The sequence below is a fragment of the Eutrigla gurnardus genome (assembly GCF_963514095.1).
Source record: "Eutrigla gurnardus genome assembly, chromosome: 9".
Classification (NCBI taxonomy): Eukaryota; Metazoa; Chordata; class Actinopteri; order Perciformes; family Triglidae; genus Eutrigla; species Eutrigla gurnardus.
In genome coordinates, this window is record NC_139923.1 from 17,293,620 (window position 1) to 17,314,128 (window position 20,509).

The 20,509-nt window shown below is 43.7% G+C and overlaps 2 protein-coding genes across 2 annotated transcripts in view; one reads left to right on the forward strand and one right to left on the reverse strand.

Moving 5' to 3' along the window:
• Positions 1 to 20,509, forward strand: part of chka (choline kinase alpha) — a 130,224-nt gene that overhangs the window by 53,213 nt on the left and 56,502 nt on the right. The window lies entirely within an intron of this gene.
• ldhd (lactate dehydrogenase D) lies at positions 1,746 to 19,458 on the reverse strand. Its single transcript, XM_084017389.1, has 11 exons — positions 19,022 to 19,458; positions 7,279 to 7,382; positions 6,555 to 6,696; positions 6,324 to 6,465; positions 5,978 to 6,137; positions 5,663 to 5,862; positions 4,852 to 4,980; positions 3,733 to 3,860; positions 3,464 to 3,554; positions 2,441 to 2,552; positions 1,746 to 2,134 (listed from the first exon to the last, which is right to left on the reverse strand). The coding sequence occupies exons 1-11, from the start codon at positions 19,115 to 19,117 to the stop codon at positions 1,951 to 1,953; spliced, it is 1,488 nt and encodes a 495-aa protein (XP_083873515.1). The 5' UTR covers positions 19,118 to 19,458; the 3' UTR covers positions 1,746 to 1,950.

Below are 20,509 nucleotides of genomic sequence, written 5' to 3' on the forward strand. Positions count from 1 at the left end.
GTGATTGGCTCTTTGTTTCTTCACAATAACAGACGCAGTCTTGGCCCTGCTGCCTAATAAGGTAAATCATGGTAAAGTCCGACTGCAATAGGTGTTAATCTGTCCTGCTATAATGACAGCAAGCCTATAAATGGTCCCCTCTCTGTTCCTCAGGCATTCACACGCACACACACGCACACACACCAGATCAACAGAAATGGTTCCAGACCAGAGGAAGAAAATACATAAACCTTCAGAGTCCTGGAAAGTGCATGAACTCAACCATCAACACAAACAGAATGAATAAATGTCTCACACACATATTGGTCAAAACTGACATTGGGATATTATTATTTTTCCTGCGTTATGAAAGAAATACAGAAATATTCACCTTAAATTAAATGTATCGCTCTGGTGCACTTTGGGAGCAACTAAAAGGCTGCTCTAGTACTCAATTATCATTAACACACACATAAAGATCAGGAGGGAACCTGCAGTTCTGAGAAGTGAAGCTAAATGTGAAGGTCCTTAAAGCGGCATTCTCTCTGCTGGCCACCAGGGGGCGACTCCTCTCTGATTGTATATAAGTCAAATAGAAAATGAACCTACTTCTCTCTTGATTTATTATTTCAGTAAAAACATGAGTTAATGGCCTCAATCTCTAGTTCCAAGTCTTCTTCAATACAGCATGATGTTCATTTAGTCAATTATGGTCAATTCAGAGTCAAACAGACCAGAAAGCAGGGGATGATTTAGGGGCGGGGCTACCTGCTGATTGACAGGTTGCTACCAATGCAGTGAGCTACTAAGATGACTTTAACACTTAGCTGTAAAGTTGACCTTGAATTATGTAGCTAACTTTGTTAGCAGCTTCACACCAGAATCCAGATGGATCCAGATCCAGGAAGGTTTCAGCTTGGGGTGCTGCTCTGCTGCTTCTGTTCATCAGATCCACCTGTCGCTCCTCCACAGTCCAACATGATGACAGCCAAAACCCATACAAATAATTTCTTCACCTTTAAAATGTCATTCCAAGAGACACTAACCGACCAGGGAGAGACTGAGCATGACCATAAAGAAGCACAGAACAACTACAAACAGGCAAAACTATTATAGAGATGCAAACAGCTGCAAAGAGACAAAGAGAATCACAACGATTATAAAAAAAACACAAAGAGACACAATAAGGAGTGAAACAACCACAGGAAAAAGAAAACTCCAAATTGACCAAAAGTTATTGACCATATAATAATAATAATAATAATAAAAAGGTTGCTGAGACTAGAAAAGCGCTACATAAATGTCCACTTACCTTTTCTAATGACATCATCAGCCCAGAAAGAAGGAAGCTGTTGCTATGGCAACAATATTTAGAGTGAGTTAACAGCATTTTATCTGAACCATCTTCCGAGACTCTAGATGCTGGTCCCAGTCCGTCCCCCCAATGAGCTGAGCTGATGCACTGCTGGCACCCTGTGGTGCAGCTCAGTATTACAGCTTCACTGTAACAGCAGTCGGTACTTTACTTAAACATGACTGTTGCCGTTTTAACGTCCGTTAAACAAGTGAAGGGAGGGCTGGAGCCGATCCCAACTGTCATTGGGCAAAGGCAGGGTTCACCCTGGACAGGACGCCAGTCTATCGCAGGGCTACTGATGAGAATATAAAACAGGGAAAACCTTTAAAATCAGAGGCTTCGTATTGATGATTTGATAACACATAATCAATGATCACAATATGCAGAAACAAAGTGCGGAGACACCAGCCAGAGTCCAACTCAACTGTTTATTACAGACATGAAGGCCGTTGTTCACCGCTGACAGAGTTCAAGTGTCCCAGTCAGAGTTACATGTCTGTCTGGGACACTTGAACGCAGCACAGCCATCGTTAGTGTTGTGATTGACACCTGTACATTGGTTCTCTGCCTGTTTGAGGAGGAAACTCGACGTGGTGATCAAAGCCGTGAACAGATCACAATGGTGTTCTTGGCAGCAGGACTTTCCCAGGATTCATCAGGTTCTTTGGGTCCAGGGCGTCCTTGAGACGCTGCATGACCTGGACCGCCATGGGTCCCACCTCCTCACGCATCAGCGCTCTCTTCCCGACGCCCACGCCGTGCTCGCCGGTACACGTCCCACCCATGGCGAGGGCCCGTCTGCAGGGAGGAACAACCACAGTGTTGGAAACGTTCCGGGAGGGCAGCAAAGAGCCCCAAACGTCTACAAGGGTACGAGGTCTGGGTGGTGGACTTTAACCAGTTCTCTATTGTTTACATTTCTGTCTAATGTTTACTTTTCACATCTGTTTACATTTTGCACTCTACTGAAAGTATTATTAGTAAAAATCATTGTGTATCCTTTACAAGATATTCTCTTAATTGCAGTGTTATTTTATTTGACTTGTTTGAGTATTAGTAGATGAAAAGTCCCGTCTGCTGGTGAGACCTGCAGAGACTCATTACCTGGCCAATCTAGTGGTGAACTGGTGGACTCTGTGCATCTCCTCTGGGTCATCAGGGTCCACCAGCATCATACAGTGGAAGTTACCGTCACCCACATGACCTGCTATGGGACCTGGAGGGACAGTAGACCACATCCACACACCATCACAGTTTAACACAGCGTTTCTACGGCAGACACATCATAGGTAGTCTGGTCTAAAGGGGTTTAAGTTTAGGACTTAAAACAGGTACATGTTGCCACACGTAGCCACATGTAGGCCCAAATCATTTAAGAAACTATGCCACTTTAATCATGTAATAGAATCATTACATTATTGTTAATACATAACTTCCCCTTGTTGTATGCATTATAATGAGACATTCACCAATAATCCACCTAGAAGCTTGAAACAGCCCCTTTTACACAGACGTTGTGTGCAGCGTAACGGTGTGCGGTTAGATAGCACCTCGGTTTTGCGGAACGAGTGAGACGTCACACAGGCAGCCGCCGTTTGAAATGGAAATCTGGTTAGCTCGATTGCATCAAAACTATGAAAGGTGACCTTTTGCTCGTCTCGCATATTTACACAACTCTTCAACCGCAAGCAAAGTTGCTGTGCATCATAAATATGTGGATACGTATAACTGTGGCCTCGTATGAGCAACTACCAGCGTTTTATCTTCTTCGGATCTATGCTTTGAGCTGTTAAATCCGCTGGCGGCGCGTCCCCCTGTTAACACGTCTTCACTACCGCACGTCTTTTCCTCCTCGGGTGCTCGGAGCGCTTAGATAAAACGCCGTATCGACTCGTCTCGCCTCTGATGCGGCTCTGTGACGACCTCCATTGCCGTCTCAGAGTTGGAATATATTGTTCCGCCTTTCCGCCTCGGGGAGCGTTTAGACTGACGACGGGACGGAAAAAAGGTGATACTATGCAACGAAAAGGCAGTCTAAAAGGGGCTATAGAATCACATCATGTGTTATGAACATAATTGAAATTATTAACGCTGAGTCATGTTAACACCGTAAATATCATGACTCACCTGTAAGGCTGCTCTCAATCAGGTCCTCTTTTGTCTCCACAATGATTTGAGGCAGACGAGACAGAGGGACACACACATCTGTAGCGTAACCCTAGGACCCACACACACACACACACATACAGTTTTAGTTATGTCACTTTTGGGGACATTCCTGGAGACTTAACCATAACCATAATGTAGCATGTTACTTTCCTTTTTTCCCCAGCATGCTTTCTGCACATATCAAAGTGGTGTCTGATATAATGGGGGGTTGACTGGGCTTTCTTTACCTTGCATCCAGGTCTGAGAGCCAGACAGGCGTACCAGACGTCATGACGAGCTTTCCACAGCTGGTTCCGCGTCTCTGCATCCCGAGCCCACTGGAAACCTGAACCCCCGTTACTCTGAGTGATGTCCTCTAGGAAACACACACAAACCACAGTCTGGTTTTGTGGCTATAAAAGATGTCAGTTATTGCACTTTGTGACGTCGACCCTCCCAGAAGAGAAGTTCAGAGAGAGACACACTTCGTGTTCAAACTCTGGGGACCATGATCCTCTACTGACAAAATGCCACTCGATCCACGTGGTTCAGAAATATTTCACTATGGAATAAATAAATATGACACCTACTAACACCTGGCTTCTCTCTGAAGTACATCAGGTGACACGTGTCCCAGAATGCAGCAGGGTGAACAGGCTGTGGCTGGGTGGGTTTTGTCTTTTAATATTTAAAGTGGCAGTCCCTACAATTTCAGATACGTTACTTCTAGCGGCCTCTTTGGCGGGAGATGATACTGCAGGCGAACCTCTGGGACCTCATCTCCCACGAATAGTGTCGACTATGTCTCATCTGCGTGATGCCTTCAGATGCTCTGCACTGAAAGGAGGTCTGTCATTTTCCCTCGTTGGCGGTCTCTTTGCTTCTTGATGACTTGCCCTTCTTCACTTCCATTAGTTTTTTGTTTATTTTTCTTCGGACTGGGTGTTAAATGGACTTCTTTCTCTGGCCTGACTCAGCAGCACCGATTTCCAGTTACAATGAAACGCAGCATACGCTTCCGTGAGTAGCTCCACCTGGGCAGACCAACCGCTGCTGACTGACGTAAAAAGCCTCACTCATTTTGAATATTGCATGGGAATGTCGCCACAGACATCCTATTTCTGGGCAAAGCAGCAAGTACAACCACTTTCATTAGTCATATGATCAATCACCATTGTTTTAACTCACTCTTTGATAGATAGTAACTTAAAGGACAATTAAATAGATTGCATAGACTGCCACTTGAAATATCTAATGCAGGCACCAATACCACTGATGCCGGTCGATGGAACCACTGGTTGAAGTTAACGAGCTACACTGTCTGACCTCCGTCGTCAAAGATCTTTGTAGTTTGTGCGGTGACATACCGGCAGTGTGGACCTGTTCCTCGAGGCTTCGCTCGGAGCCGTGGAACTCCAGGAACAGGGTCGGGGCCACGGGGTAGGACAGGGAGCTGAACCTGTTTGAGGCATTGATCATCACGTCGTCCAGGAACTCTGGATCAAACACAGACAACAAACACAAACATTATGGTACGTGTCCACAGGGGCGCTTTTAAACGCTAGTTGCCACTTGCCAGGATGAGTGACAGGTGCTCTCCTTCCTACAACCATTCGCACACTTCATGGCTGCACCTGATTGGACGATGCTTTCACTGGTAGGACGATGCTTTCACTGCTCCCGGATTTCAAAACAGACCAACATGGCGGCTCATTTGGAAACTTTCTCTTATTTCACTGAATCTGACTTTATTTTAGATCGACAGCGGTCAGTTTAAAAGATTTTTGAGTGCTTTCGAGAGGCGACAAGTAAAGGTGAACGTCTCTCATTTGCATAAAGTAGACTGAACCTAAACTTTATGCAAATGAGGAGCCGGCAACTCGGCACCCCATCTCTCGAAACTCGCCGCGACACTACCAGAATTGCACGGCTTCTTACATAGACAATGACTGGGAAGCGTGGAAATAACGCTCCCTGAGGACAAGTACCTTCAGTGTGATGCACCGAATACGTAATTTATCAGACTAAACACATATTTGGATACAGCTAGTATCCAAGTAGTTAGTGTGTCTCCCTGCTACTACCATCCAGCCACCAGGGAGCGATCAACCGGTGTTATTTGTCACCGATGTTAGCGAGCGGCTAGCACCTTGTCCAATAATCCATATCTGTGCTCACCGATGCGAGCGATGGGAACGCCGGCCTGCAGGATGTGCACGGTGCTGTCGACAGCCGCTTGGACAGAGGGGAAGGAGCAGACCGCCGACACCATGGCCTCTGGGATGCCGTACAGCCGCAATGTGGTCTTTGTGATGACCCCCAGCGTGCCCTCCGACCCCACAAACAGGTTCGTCAGGTTGTAGCCGGCCGCTGTCTTCCTGGAAATTCAGAACAGCAGTGTGACAGCGTTTCAGGTGCACCGGCGCCGCGCATTTGTGGCCGTGTCCCTGTGAGGGCATGTCCCCGTGACGGCGTGTCCCTGTGACCACGTACCTGGGGCGCCGGCCCTGCCCGGCCGTGTGGACGACGCTCCCATCAGCCAGCACCACCTCCAGGTTCAACACGTTCTCCCTCATCGTCCCATAGCGCACCGCGTTGGTGCCGGACGCACTCGTGGCAGCCATGCCACACAGAGACGCATCGGCCCCGGGATCTGGGATCAGAGCCAACACACATACTCTGAGACCGGAACCAACACACATACATGACATCTGGTCTTGTAAGATCAGGACTAACGGCCTTGTCGATGCCCTCACCCAGCTGGTCTCTAAACTACGGAGATAAACCGAATCCCAGTGTTCCGCCCTCAACATGTTAAAAGGCTCGGAGAGCGACTGACCGACGGGAAAAAATAGGCCGCTTCCTCGCAGGTAGGTGTCCAAGGTCTTCCTCGTCACACCAGGCTCCACCGTCACGTCAAAGTCCTCCTCGTGGAGATCCAGAACCTGGTCCATGTTCCTCAGACTGAAGCACACGCCCCCCTAAGAGCAGGAGACGGAAACATGTAGACACAGACACAGCACCTGGAAGTCCACAAGGGAACCCCGTACACACACACGCACGGTCTCACCTGGACTGCGCTGACCCCTCCCTCCAGGCCGGTCCCGGTACCGAAGGGGATGATGGGAAGGTCATTGCGGTGGCATAGCTTGGCGAGGGCGCTGACCTCCTCCACACAGCGAGGAAACACCACCACATCTGGGGGGAAACATCTGGGGGGCAGCAAAGCAACAGTCACTCACTGTGGTGCATGTAAAGGACTCACTGGACTCCAGGACGAGTACCGGGACCCTCATAGAGGTCCGTGTGATGGGTACCAGGGCCCTCATAGAAGTCCAGCTGGAGGTACCGGGGCCCTCGTGGAGGTCCGTGTGATGTACCGGGGTCCGTGTAATGGTACCGGGGCCCCCATGGAGGTCCGGGTGACATTAACCTCCGTTACATCAGACTCGAGAGTGATGACTGTAAACAGAGAACCGGTCGAGCTGCTTCTTTAGAGCCGTATCACTGCTTTGATGTAAAGGATTAGTGGATTAGTGAATTAGTGGTTTTGTGGCGTCCCTCAAGGAAACGTCCACCTAGTTTACTGGCTAACTACTCATATTAACCTTGTTTCAAGTCGGATGTCATTACCTGTTTAAGCCCCGCCCACTCCGAGTACGGAGGTGGATGCAGATCATTGAGTTGGTTGGACGGATACAGATTGTGGTGAACTCGCTCACCTCTAGTGAACCTGATCAACACACACAACTTACTTACATAAGTGTGTGTGTGTGTGTGTGTGTGACTCTGACCTGTGTACAGACTCGTCTTTGCCATGTTGCTCTCTAACAGCGTTGACCACGGATACGCCATCCTCGCCACATATGGACCTGAACGCAGAGAGCACTTCCTCCTCCTAGCAAGAGGGAGGGAGAGAGAGGGAGACAGAACACATGTCAAACTCAATTCAAAACCACAGACGGTTTATAAGAAGTGGACGTCGCCATGGTGACGTCACCCTCTTGGTGGTGGACTACGGTTTTAAAGACGTTTCTATGCAAAATGTTACCGTTCATTTTTAAGAAGTGAAAGAAAAACCATCCCAGTCTAATTCTGTCCCCCTTTAAAGGACTATCCAAGTCTAGTTCTTCCCATACATTGATTTATTTGTAGCAGCCCGCCAGAATATCAACATTGACCGCCACATATTGATTTTATTTTTTCTAATTATTTGAAATGGGTAAAATCGTATTTAATAGTAGAGCTGTGTGCAGCGCATCAGCCCCTCCCCCCGCTTACGCTCTGTCTCTCGGACCCGTCTGTGAATAGCCCCTCCTCTCTGTGCCCAATCAGGTCCTGTTCACACCGCACCTTTCCGTTGAGGGACCTCATAGAACTTTACATGGGCTTGCGGCACACTATGCCGAAATTAATTGTGCGTCGGGGCTGCATAGTGGTGTAGTGGGTAGCACTGTCGCCTCACAGCGAGAGGGTCCTGGGTCAGCCCCGGGTTCCATATGTGTGGAGTTTGCATGTTTTCCCTGTGAGCGTGGGTTCTCTCCGGGTTCTTCCTTTCACAGTCCGAAGACATGCAGGATGGGGATAGGTTCATTGATTTTTCTAAAATTTTTTATTTAGCACGCATTACATGGTGCAAGGAGGGAACGAAGCCGAAAAGGCTTGTACAAAGCTCCACCCCTTTCAACAATCACACGTAATAGTTTGAGTCTGTCAAATAACTAAAAGAGGATATAAAGTACAGAGAAAAATCAGGAGACAACATACAGAAGTCATTAAAAATGGATGGAAATAAACGTGGCAGATGGGTCTACGATAAAAATGATAAATAATATGCTAAATGAAAAGAAAATGAAGCAGGCAGTGATTAACTAGTGATTCATGCCAGGAGAAGATGTTTTTTGAGCAGTTTTTTAAAGACAGAGTGGGAAGCTATAGCTCTTAATGAGGTAGGTAAACCATTCCATAGTATGGGGCCTCTATAAGACAAATTAAATTGGTGATGAGATGAACGGGTGAAGGGTACAAATAAATTATTGTTGTGACTGTATCTAGTGCGATGAAAGTGTATGTCTAGTAGCCGGGTAAAGAAAGTTTGAAGAGAGGCCGGGAGATCTTGGGTACTGTAAATAAACTTGTGAATAAACAAACAAATCTGGTAAGTATTCAGTTTGGAAATAGGTAGAATAGAGAAGTTAATAAAAAGTGGTGCTGATGGAGCATATCTGTTTGAATGGGAAATGAATCTTAAGAACCTCTTTTGAATAATAAATAATTTCGTGAGATGGGTTTGATATGAAGCAGCCCAGACCATGTTACAGTAGTTTAAATACAGAAACAAAAAACTGTAATAAAGAGTTAGATGAGCAGAGGGATGGATTAGAGGACAAACTTTTCTTAGTTTACCCATCACCTTTTGCAGACACGGTCTATATGGTTTGTCCATTTTTGTCTTTCATCTACCAGTACACCCAGGAATTTTGTTGCTTTTACTTGTGTGATTTCTGCTCCATTGATAAATATTTTTTCCAACTCTTTGGGGTAAAACTTATTTGTGCTGCAAAAGACCAAGAAGTTACATTTCTTCACATTTAACGACAGCTTATTAAGTTGAAACCATTTAGAAATAACAGATAATTCGTCATTCACACTGTCAATCAGATTTTGAAATCATTATGGGTTGCTATAAGGTTAGTATCATCAGCAAATAATACAGGAAGAAAATGTTTGCAAGACATGGCTAAGTCATTTATATAAATCAGAAATAATAACGGGCCCAGAATAGATCCCTGTGGCAGCCCATGTATAATTTTGGACTTGGTAGAAATATAACCATTTAGTGACACATATTGTTTTCTGTTATACAAGTAATTTGAGAACCAGCTCAGGGCAATATCCTTAATCCCATATCTATTTAATTTGTCAATCAAAACACTTTGATTGACAGTGTCAAATGCTTTGCTTAAGTCCAGGAAGATCCCAATGACAAACTTTCTATTATCCATGGCAGATTAAATAATATTCGTTAGCTGGAGTAACGCATGCTCTGTCGAGTGTTTCTTGCGAAATCCATACTGGTGTTCATATAGAATGTTGTTCTCATTTAAGTGCTTGGATAATCTAGTGAAAACTAATTTCTCTTATATTTTAGATATACAAGGAAGGATGGAAATAGGTCGATAATTTCCAAAGTCGTCCGTCATACCTGTCTTAAAGATGGGAATGACTTTGGCGATTTTTAAATCATGGGGAATAACCCCAGAGTTGAGTGAGAGAGTGAGAATATGGGTTATAGGCTGGACTAAGGAATCGGCAGTTTCTTTAATCAAGATGCTCTTAATACCATCATGCCCCAGCGCAGAGTTCCTTAGTTCCATGATGGTATCAAGAACCTTGTGTGGTTGGAGGACTAAAGTTACTGAGAAAGGGATATTGCCCCCTAATCAAGTAACAAGGGTTCTCATTAATATGCAATATACTGGAAGCCAGGTCAGAACTAATATTAACGAAGAAATTGTTAAAGCCGTCAGCAATTTCGTTGGGTTTTGAGTAGACCCTCTCTTTCCCAGGTACAGATACTGCTAATTTATTCCTATTCAACAGATGATTAATTAGGTTCCAGGTAGTTTTAATATCATTTGAAGCATGTAAGAATTTCTCTGCATAGTACTTTTTTTCACTTTCCTTAGATCAGCTATAAATTTGTTTCTTATAGGTTTCTATGTTAAAGGGGGTGGGGTTACCAGTAACTTTCTTATAGAGTTTATTTTTTTTACGGGAACGTTTCTTCAGCTCCTCAGATATCCAAGGTTTCCCTTTAGAATAATTATTTTTAGATTTAGGGCTGATCAAAGGGAAGGATGCTTCTAAAGCATAATTAATGTGTGCTAGAAACAGGGAATAAGCTGCAATGACATCATCTAGTCCAAGGACTTCATTCCAAGGGACGTGGCTAATAACTGTTAGTGCTGGAGAACTTGCGATATTTGCGATATTTAGCTGATTTTGGAGTAAGAATCCATGTCATGGACAATCTGAAACACTGGGAGATGATCTGAAATATCACACATTAATAAACCAGAGGTTATTTTAAAGTCCAGAGAATTAAATAGAATGTTATCGATTAATGAGGCTGATGATCTTGCAATACGAGATGGCTTAGTAATTAAGGGTAAGAAATTGACAGAATAAAGTGTGTTCAGAAAGTCTCTGGAGGGAATAAAATCGTTCTTGAGCAAGTTAATGTTGATCGCCCAGTGGTGTGCACAGTTTGTGTTCCTTAATTAATCATTTCTAAAGTAGAATACAGTGCATCATTAAAGGTATTTATATCTGAGTCGGGAGGTCTATAGATACATCCAACTATAATGTTTTTTTCCCCCAGAGCAATATCAATAAATACAGATTCTGCAAGTGTCGTGTTGAAATCAGCACTTAAATCTTTCCTCAGAATAAAATTGTAAGCATTGGACACATACAATGAAACTCCTTCGCCTATTCTGCCTATGAGTCGAGTTATAATTCGTTAGAGGATAAAGACTGAGAATATCGTCATTTAACCATGTTTCGGAGAAAGCAAGAACTGAAAATGAGTGAGACAGAGTTGATAAGTATAGGTTCAAAGAATCATAGTTATTGGGCAAGCTTTGGATATTCAAATAAAAAGTGGAATAAACATTTGTGTCACCCACATTAAGAGTATTGAACTGTGATTCAGTGAAATAATTACACGACAGTTTCACAGAGTTTGAGTTAATATAATTCATATCAGGATTAAAGAAAGTCTCATAGATTCCTTCATCGTCCGTATTGAGCTCGAAGGGACTGAATGATTGAGAGTCTGTAGAGACAGTCGCCCTGGTGTTGTGGAAAGAGTCAATGGACGACATAAAAAGGAAAAAGATTCATACCTGTAAAGCAGGTCACCATGGTGGAAAAAATAGCTCCATATCTGGTGTCGGAGAAGGCATAACACATATCTAAAAAAAAAGATCCTTTCCATGCTCGCGGCAGTAGACTAGGCCTACTGCGTGGGCTAAGATACCCCTTTTCCACCGAGGCATTTTGAGGGCCGGTTCGGAGCCGGTCGCGAACCAGTTCTTCCTGTTTCCACAGACAAAGAGCCGGCTCTCGGCCTGGAAAACTGGTTCCCGAGCGGCCCCAACTCCTTGCTGGGCTGGAACCGGCCCCGGAGAAGGTCTTGCTTACGTTAGGGGCTGGGGGCGGGGTTAACGCTCGAGGCAACGGGGGAAAATACGCCGCTGCGGAGTTTTAATAACGTTACTGTTCCCGGTAAGTTTCACTTTTAAAGTGTTTCACCTCGTTGCAACCAACGACACATTTCTGTTTATTATTGTTTATTGTTATTATGGATCCCCATTAGTTGTCGCAGAAGCGGCAGACTAGTCTTCCTGGGGTCCAATTAAAATCTGAACATACAAACAATTAGTCATCACTCAAATACAGTAAAAGTAGTGACAAAATTACAAATACATAGCAACAGTCAAACAAACAAAAAAATGGGCATCTGGGCGCCTCAGAGCGCAAACACCTTCATCAAAACATAATTCATTGAGCGCCAAGCCAAGTCAGAGTCCCGAGTTCATATTTAACATAAATAAAAATAGGATTTAATTTGCCTCTTGAATTCCCTCTTCACAGGTATAACACGAATGTGCGAAGGGAGTATATTCCACAAAGAAATGGACCTATAGAAGGATGTCCTCCTCATTGCATTACTCCTACAGTGTGGGAGCACAACTAGCCCTGCTGTTGCAGATCTAGTACCGTATGAATGAGCATCAGAGCAAAAACCAATTTCATTAAAAAGAGCTCTAGGAACATGAGTGGAAATTACATTCTTAATAAATATCAAGGACCTAATGGATAACCTATCAAGAGCTTTAGGCCACTTGAGATCAGAATGCATCAGATCTACATTTGATCTGTAAGATCTATCAAGAGCAAGTCTAGCAGCCCGGTTTTGTACAGTTTGTAGTTTGCTTAAGTCAGTCTTAGAGGCAGAGGCCCAAATAACAGAACAATAGTCGAGATGGCATAATACTAATGTTTGAACAACCTGTCTCCGTAAAGTAGCTGGTAAGTAGGTGGCACATTTCCGGACCGTAGCAATGCTCCTACTCATCTTGGCAACTATCTGCCTAACATGATCAGTCCAGGACAGAGTGTTACAAATAGAAAGTCCCAGAAGCTTTAACTTGCTCACCTGCTTGACTGGCTGACTAGAAATCTGCAGATCAAGCATAGGCTGACTGGCTACATTATGCCAAGATCCAAAGACAATGCTGACAGTTTTTGATAGATTTAAAACAAGTCTATTTGCAGTAACCCAATTGACCACTTCTTTCAGATCTTGTGACAGAACGGACTTAATTTTACAGCATGTAGATGCAGAATAGTACAGTGTAGAATCGTCAGCGTATAAAACCATAGTGGATTCTTGAATAACAAGCGGGAGATCATTCGTAAAAATTGAAAATAAGAGCGGACCCAAACAACTTCCTTGCGGCACACCACAGTCTATGTTAATGCTGTTGGACAGAGTACCATTTAAGAAAACCTGTTGAGTTCTGAAAGATAAATAATTTTCAAACCAAGAGATTGCCATAGGTCCAAAACCATAATGCGTGAGTTTTTCAATCAACAACTTATGGTCAATTAGGTCAAATGCAGCGCTGAAGTCCAACATGACAGCACCAGATAACAATGAATTGTCAATCCCCCTCAACCAATCGTCAGTAATTTCTACCAAGGCTGTGCAGGTGGAATGACCCTCTCTGTAGGCATGTTGTGCATTACTTATCAAATCATTCTTAGACATATAATCATGGATTTGGTTATATACAATCCGTTCTAAAAATTTACTCAAAACAGGTAGGATTGTTATAGGTCTACAGTTAGGACCACTGAATGTGGATTTGGTATCTTTTGGTATGGGAATAATTTTTCCTTCTTTCCAGATTTTAGGACAGGTTCCATTCGATAGACAGGAATTAAATATGTGACACACAGGAAGAGCTATATAATCAACAGCTATTCTGAGTAATTTACCATCAATACAATCTGTACCAGCAGAGTTGTCTTTAGAAATGGATCGTAACAATTTTTCAACCTCCTTGATTTCAACCGAATTGAACTCAAAAGTACACTGTTTGCCTCTCATTATGAGATCATCAATGAGCAGACATGATTTGTTCTTTACATTTGTACAAAAGCCCCCCCTCAAATCTTCAACTTTTTCCACAAAATACTTATTTAGGTAATTTGACATATCCTTAGGCTTAGAAATAAATACACCATTATCAGTTTCAATGAAGGATGCAGAAGCATTAGTACTCCGACCCATAATATCATTCATCACTTTCCATAATTTCTTACTGTCATGTTGGGCTCTATCAATCCTTTGCCGATACAGTTCTCTCTTTTTTTCTCTGTTCACCTTCGTAACTAGATTCCGTATTTTACAATATGCACTTTTATCATTGACTGAACCAGAGGCAATAAAGTAGGGCCCGACCGATATGGTTTTTTCAGGGCCGATACCGATACCGATATTTATGAAAATGGGAGGCCGATAACCGATATGTGCAACCGATAAATAGAAGAAAAAAATTCTCGAATAAATTAAAAATGGCACACACTGACTCGAACTTCCATTAAGTGTTTTTAATAGTAAACATTTTAAGTACAGGGAGCTGCCAACAGCATTTGTAAAATAAAGCCGAACTTAACTTAGAATAACTTAACATAGAATAAAACTGGGAAAAAATAAATAAATCAATGAATAAATAATCATCAATAAAAAATAAAATCACTCCCTGCTATGAGAACTGAGTAAAACCTGCTATGAGAAATGAGTAAAACATCACTGTACTTTGCAATGAACAATAGGCTGGTTTAATGCCCAAGCCTAATATTGCCAATTAAGTAAAAGAACATTATAGTGCAGGAAGCACAGCTGCTCGGCATGTTGCCCAGTGAGGCTTCTCCTGTTCTTCGAGTAGATCAGAGAGATCTCACTGAAGACTCTCTCACTGGGAACCGATGACTTATTAAGGTGCCAGTTGATGGAAATTATCCAAAATTAGGGGCTGGAATAATATGTCTGGAAAATGAGGAGCATCACATTGATAGCTACAGATACTGTAAAACACTACAACGACATGAGTGCATATATTGTCTTATTTTATCAAGTAAAATATAAGTTATAGGTTTACTCAACAGCCTGGTAGTTCATAGAAATTCAGGTAGAAATAGGTTAACTCAGAGTTCCACAGCTTATCAAAAACAATCCTTATTTTATTAACATAGGCTGCCTAAGGGCGCGATCAGTAGCGTGCCTCGGCACGATTGCCCCAGGGGGGTCCCCAGCGGCTTTGCATTCACACTGCTCCAGCCCAAACGGGCTTTGGCCCGTTAGCCCGGTTGTACAAACGTCATCACGTCCTAATACTACACATGCATGGCTTGATGTTGTTTTGAAGGAGCGCCGTCTCTGCATATATTTATATTAAACACTCGACCTGCATCAGCGAATGTGCGCACGAGCGGATCTGTGCGAGCAGGCAGCGCGAGGAAAGCGGATTTTGGACGGAGAAACACAGCGGCATTTTTCTTATAAATGCACCGGTCCGGTTCCGGTACCGGTCCGGTTCCGCTCACACCACGAGTCTAAAGAGTGCAACAGCTTGTCAAAATACAGTGTCAACTCCGTATTTTCAAAGTAGAAAGCGACATCGTGGTGGTTTAACGAGGCGGAACGGCATCAGAACAACATCAAGCGTGTAAAGTACACGAAAAACGTAGCGGGAGCGCGCGGCGAGGATTGTTGCGAGTCACAGGGAGCGTGAAGGCACCCCGCCCCGCTTGCAGCCTTGCGTGTTGATTGGTTGTATTCCGTGTGCCAAACCAATCAGATGCTGTGACGGGCGAGGCAACTTGGCAAGGCTCATGAATTCCAAGTGGCAAGAGCGGAAGGCGCGTTCAGAACGAAACGGCTGCAAAATTGGTTGTGAAAATTATATGAACTTATCGGTGGGAATTTATGGAAAGTATGGCCGATACCGATATCCCTAAAATGTTAAATATCGGCCCGATATATCGGTGCGGCCGATAATCGGTCGGGCCCTACAATAAAGCATCTTTTTAGCTCATTTCTTTGTTTCATTAAGTTCTTTAACTCCTCATCAATCCAGGGAGCTCCGTTAGGCTTAACAGTGAATTTCCTAAGTGGCGCATGTTTGTTTACAATGGGTACGAACAAATCCATAAAATTATTTAACGATTTTTCAGCATCAGGTTCAACACAGACTTTAGACCATTGAGCATACTTGACATCTTCTAAAAAAGCATTGTTGCAGAAATTCTTATATGACCTAGCACAGATTATCTTTGACTTTGCTTTTGGAATCTTTGACTTTCTGGACACAGCAACCAGGTCATGGTCACTGAAGCCAACTAACAATGACATTACCTTGGAACACCTGTCAGGCACATTTGTATAAATATGATCTATACAGGAGGATGATTGAGCTCCATCTCGGTTCAGAGCATTCCTAGTTGGTATGGAAACAATTTGACTCAAATGACAAGTATTGGTCATATCAAGCAACCTTTTCTTCATAGAGCAGCCATCTTCAAACCAGTTCACATTAAAATCACCAAGACAGTACATTTCTCTATTTTCATCTGCAACTCTGTCAAACATATCACAGATTCCATTGAGATATTCTATTCTAGAGTTGGGTGGTCTATAGCAACAACCAATCAGTATTGGGCTAGTATGGGGTAAATGAACCTGTAACCACAATGCCTCAATGTTGTCATTCATCAAATCTGGTCTTAGTTTTACTGGTATATGATGTTTCACGTAGATTGCCACGCCCCCGCCAAATCTATTTCTATCTTTTCTGAACATGGAAAAACCCTCAATTGATATCAATGAGTCATCAAATGTACTATCCAAGTGTGTTTCAGTTATAGCCATTACATGAATTCCATTGTCCATCAATTTAGCTGAGAGTTCATGTGTTTTATTCCTCAAGCTGCAGATGTTTAAATGAGCTAATGCCAGGCCCTTAGGAAGACCCGGTTTGGAAAAAGTCCCATCAATGCTTGAACTAGTCATAAGACAAGTCCAGCATGCCAATACACAGGCCTTTAGTTGACCAAGCTAGTGATTAGGTTCGTAACAGCAGCAACTAGTGGCTTTGCTTCCTCGGGAAATGTAAGCTGACCGGCTAGCTAGCCAGCTAGCGTGATATTGCTAACAACAACGTTAGCGTGCCACTTTCTGACTGCCGTTGGCTCACTAAACGTTACCAACTACCAACGTGACTTAACATCTGTGTTTGCAGCGTCGTGGACACGTTTGTGATTAAACCGATGTTCTCTGGTTTGTGTTTGTAGAGCTGTCGGACATTGGCGATATTGAACGGAGGTCCAACCAGCAGATGACTAAACATCAAACACTCCGATCTATTGATCACACACTGTTCTACACTTTAAAAAATGTTGTGATTTTAGTATTTTGTGTATTTTATTGTTATTGTATTTTTTGCCAAAATAAACACTTTTTCTGAAGAGACATGTCTGCTATGCTTGAAATTAGCGCTGCGGGGAAACCTCAGACGTATACAGTGACGTAATGACGTGGCTCTCTAGCCGGTGGAAACGCAAACAGGTTCTCAGACGGTTCGCAAGTAGAACCAACTGCGAACCAGCAAGGGCGCCGGCCCGGTTCCTGAACTAGGTTTGCGTTGGTGGAAAAGGGGTAACAGACAACCTTCATATTCCATCACACTGATCCAGATCCTTCATCTCCCTTATGACAACAACTTTTTCTTCTTCTGGTGTCGCTCCATTAAGTCTAATGAAGACTTTACAGTTCCTTGTCCACGTTGCTTTGATCTTTTTGTCTTTCCTGATTCTGTGGGCTTCCCTTGCGATATCAGCATTTATTTTCGTGAGATGTTCGTTCAGGTAGACACCGGTCCCCTTGAGCTTGCGCCCTTGCTTCAGAAGTTCGGATTTGTGTTTTCGATTCACAAATCGTATTATGATCGCTGGAGGTTGTTGGCTCGCAGGAGAATCATTGGAGTAAATTGGATCTTGTTGTGCCTTCGTTTGTTTGCAGGGGAGAATGTGACAGGCCGCGATATGTTGTTTTTGAATGGGCAAGCCTTTGTATTGAACGACCTGGGTCTCCAACGTCTCCAACTCGGCCTGCGAAGATACCGTCGGCCAGGAGCAGGCGAAGCCGGTCTGCAAAATATGCCGGCTGTTGGTACCAGCCAGGACGGGGAACACAACAAATTTTTCAATACCTCCAAAAAATCTCTGGGAGGTAAACCAGTATAATAGTATTATAGTGGTTTAGTTTTTACATTTATTTTGTCTTTGTTTAGCACTTGAATGTGTCAGAGGGTGTGACCCACATATTTACTTAGTTTGGTTTTGTGCTGCCTCTACAAATATTTGAGATTATTATTATTTAATATTTAATTTTTTATGTTATTAAACTGGAAAAACATCGTGATAACATTTTTTTCCATATCGCCCGCCCAGCCCTAGAGGGAAGGTTAAACATTGCGGTTGGGAACAGGCCGGTTCTTTACGATCAGGTCCTGTGTTTATATACAGGGACTGAATTACTAAAACATGTAGTAGCGCTCGTCTGTCAACGGAAAGGTGTAGTGTGTATGTGTTCTGAGCAGTAATTCAGGGACTGAATTACTAAAACACGTAGTAGCGCTCGTCCGTTAATGGAAAGGTGTAGTACACACTGCACATTTCCAAGCAACTGTAGACGTATATAAACTGGGCGATACAGTGGACTGAAATGAGTTTCTGGCAGACGATCACTTTTTGGCACCACAACGGGACTGACGGCAAAAGTATTGATATGTTTGCAAGATAGTATCGAACCCGATATTTTTGACAACCCTACTACAGAACAGGGTGGTGCTCCGTACAACTGAAGCCCGTCTGCAACTGGCTCGATGAGAAGCCAAAAGTCCAAAGTTATTATTTTAAAAAGTGGGTGGTATATTATGACTCCTCCATAAATGATTGCACATACACATGAACATGGGCATTTTCTCTGAATGACATGGGATTAGAATGTGAACTACTAGAATGTTTCTTCAATACAAATCTCATATTTTCTTATAGATTTGTTGAATTTTGAGTCATCAAACACATGATTAGACACCATTTGATGGACAGAATGTTAGAACAATTTAAAATAAAACACGGAAACAATGGAATTTAAGGGATTAGGGGAAAAAATAAAACGAAATAGGGCCCTAGTGTTAATACCCATCTAAACCACATGACCTCTCTATTTATATGGCTCCTCTGATACCAGAATACATGGACTCACTTTTGCAGTCCCTCCTCTACTCTCCTGCTCCGCGCCAGACCTCCACAGACAGTGGGATTATTGGACTGTTAACAAAGTAACGCAGTGACGCAGTAACCTAGTACCGGTCTCCTGTAACGCCACTGCAGACTCACCTTCCCGGAGCTTCCCGACTTTATGCCCCGACCTCGCAGGACGGAGTTCCGGAGGGAGAGCAGCCGTCTGCTCGGCGTCAAGAAGCGCAGCAACATGATCTACCTGGATCCGGCTCCGTCCTGGACGCGTACACACACCTTTCCGTTGACGGATCTCATTGACTTTGCATAGTCACGAGCACTTGCCTCACATTATGCCGAAATTAATTGTGTGCTTGCGTGAATTTTTTTTTTAGTAAAGTTCAACTTTTCATCCGACAGCCAATCAGATCGAAATCAGAGCTGGCTGCGTCTGGAAATGCATCTCCAGACACGCCTTCTCTCTTCCGGCAACGGTCCGTCAACGAACGTGTGTAGTGCGAACGCGTCCTGAGGCGCTGCTACACGTCCGAAGGCTGCAGCCCCTGAATTGGGACACAGCTACGGTCTCTCTGCTCTATACCTCCCAAAGACCCCATTTGAAAAAAAAGGAAAAAGGACATGACTTCCGCTTCCGGGCCTTTCAGAATAAAGCTCAGAACGTGCTTCTTTGTCACATTTATATAATAAGTGTTAAAGGTCCCTTATTGTACTGATTTTCATCAATTTCACACATATGTAAGAGGTCCAACAACACTGTATTCGATATGCATTGCCCCAAACCCATCAGTGGTCCTGAATTTCATCTGTCTGTAAGTTGCTCAAATGAATCTCCTGAGAACAGGCTGTTTCGATGCCTGCACCTTCAAATGCTAATGCATTCCATCTGTCAACGCCTACTTGGAGAGCCACGGAGATGATGGCGCTTACAATAGCTGTAGCATGCGCAAATGTTTACGGTGGATGTATTGCTATGGCCCGTCTATGTGTCTCAGGTGAAGTTGCTGGGTCCCGTATGGTTGGGAGAGATCCTTTTACGAGGGTCAGTGTCGAGGCAAAGCCAACTTTGCACTGACCCTCGTTACTGAAGCAGTCCGATGTGAAGTAGTTAGCACACACATACTAGCTAACATGAACTGTAGCTGGCACGTTGTCATTAAAATGAAACGCAACCACTGTTGTTCTTCTACAGCTGGGTCAAAAAAATATAAAAACTTATGTTGATTTGCACAACCAACAACAGAGCAATTTGCGTGTCTAGCTCTGAGCGACACTGCTATCTCACTACTGTCTCTCTGCTGCAGGACACACTGAACTTCACCTCGGTGATGAATGCCCCTTCTCGGATATCTTCTATCATGGCCTATGCAAATGACTCCCTTTTTCTACGTATATAGCGATGGGAGCTGAATCTGAACAGCCTGTAGGAGCGCCGTTGTACCAGTGGGTGGGCTGCAGAGACCATGCAGGAGTCGCTTGTTTTCCTCATTCTGGGAGTTGACAGGCTCAGGGAGGACCCGTTTATAGGTTGGTATAGAGAAAACGTGTTTTTCATAATATGGGACCTTTAATATTCAAATTTTCTCTGTTCGTCTCTCACCGTTCAGCAGAACTTATATACTACAGAAT

Bases quoted from the DNA above. Each gene is read 5' to 3' on its own strand.
- ldhd (XM_084017389.1), bottom strand. From the start codon at position 19,117: ATGTTGCTGCGCTTCTTGACGCCGAGCAGACGGCTGCTCTCCCTCCGG. The intron at 6,466-6,554 runs GTGAGACCGTGC...TCCTGCTCTTAG, and splicing joins GAGGGGTCAGCGCAGTCCAG to GGGGGCGTGTGCTTCAGTCT. The intron at 3,555-3,732 runs GTAAAGAAAGCC...TGTGGGTCCTAG, and splicing joins CTCTCAGACCTGGATGCAAG to GGTTACGCTACAGATGTGTG.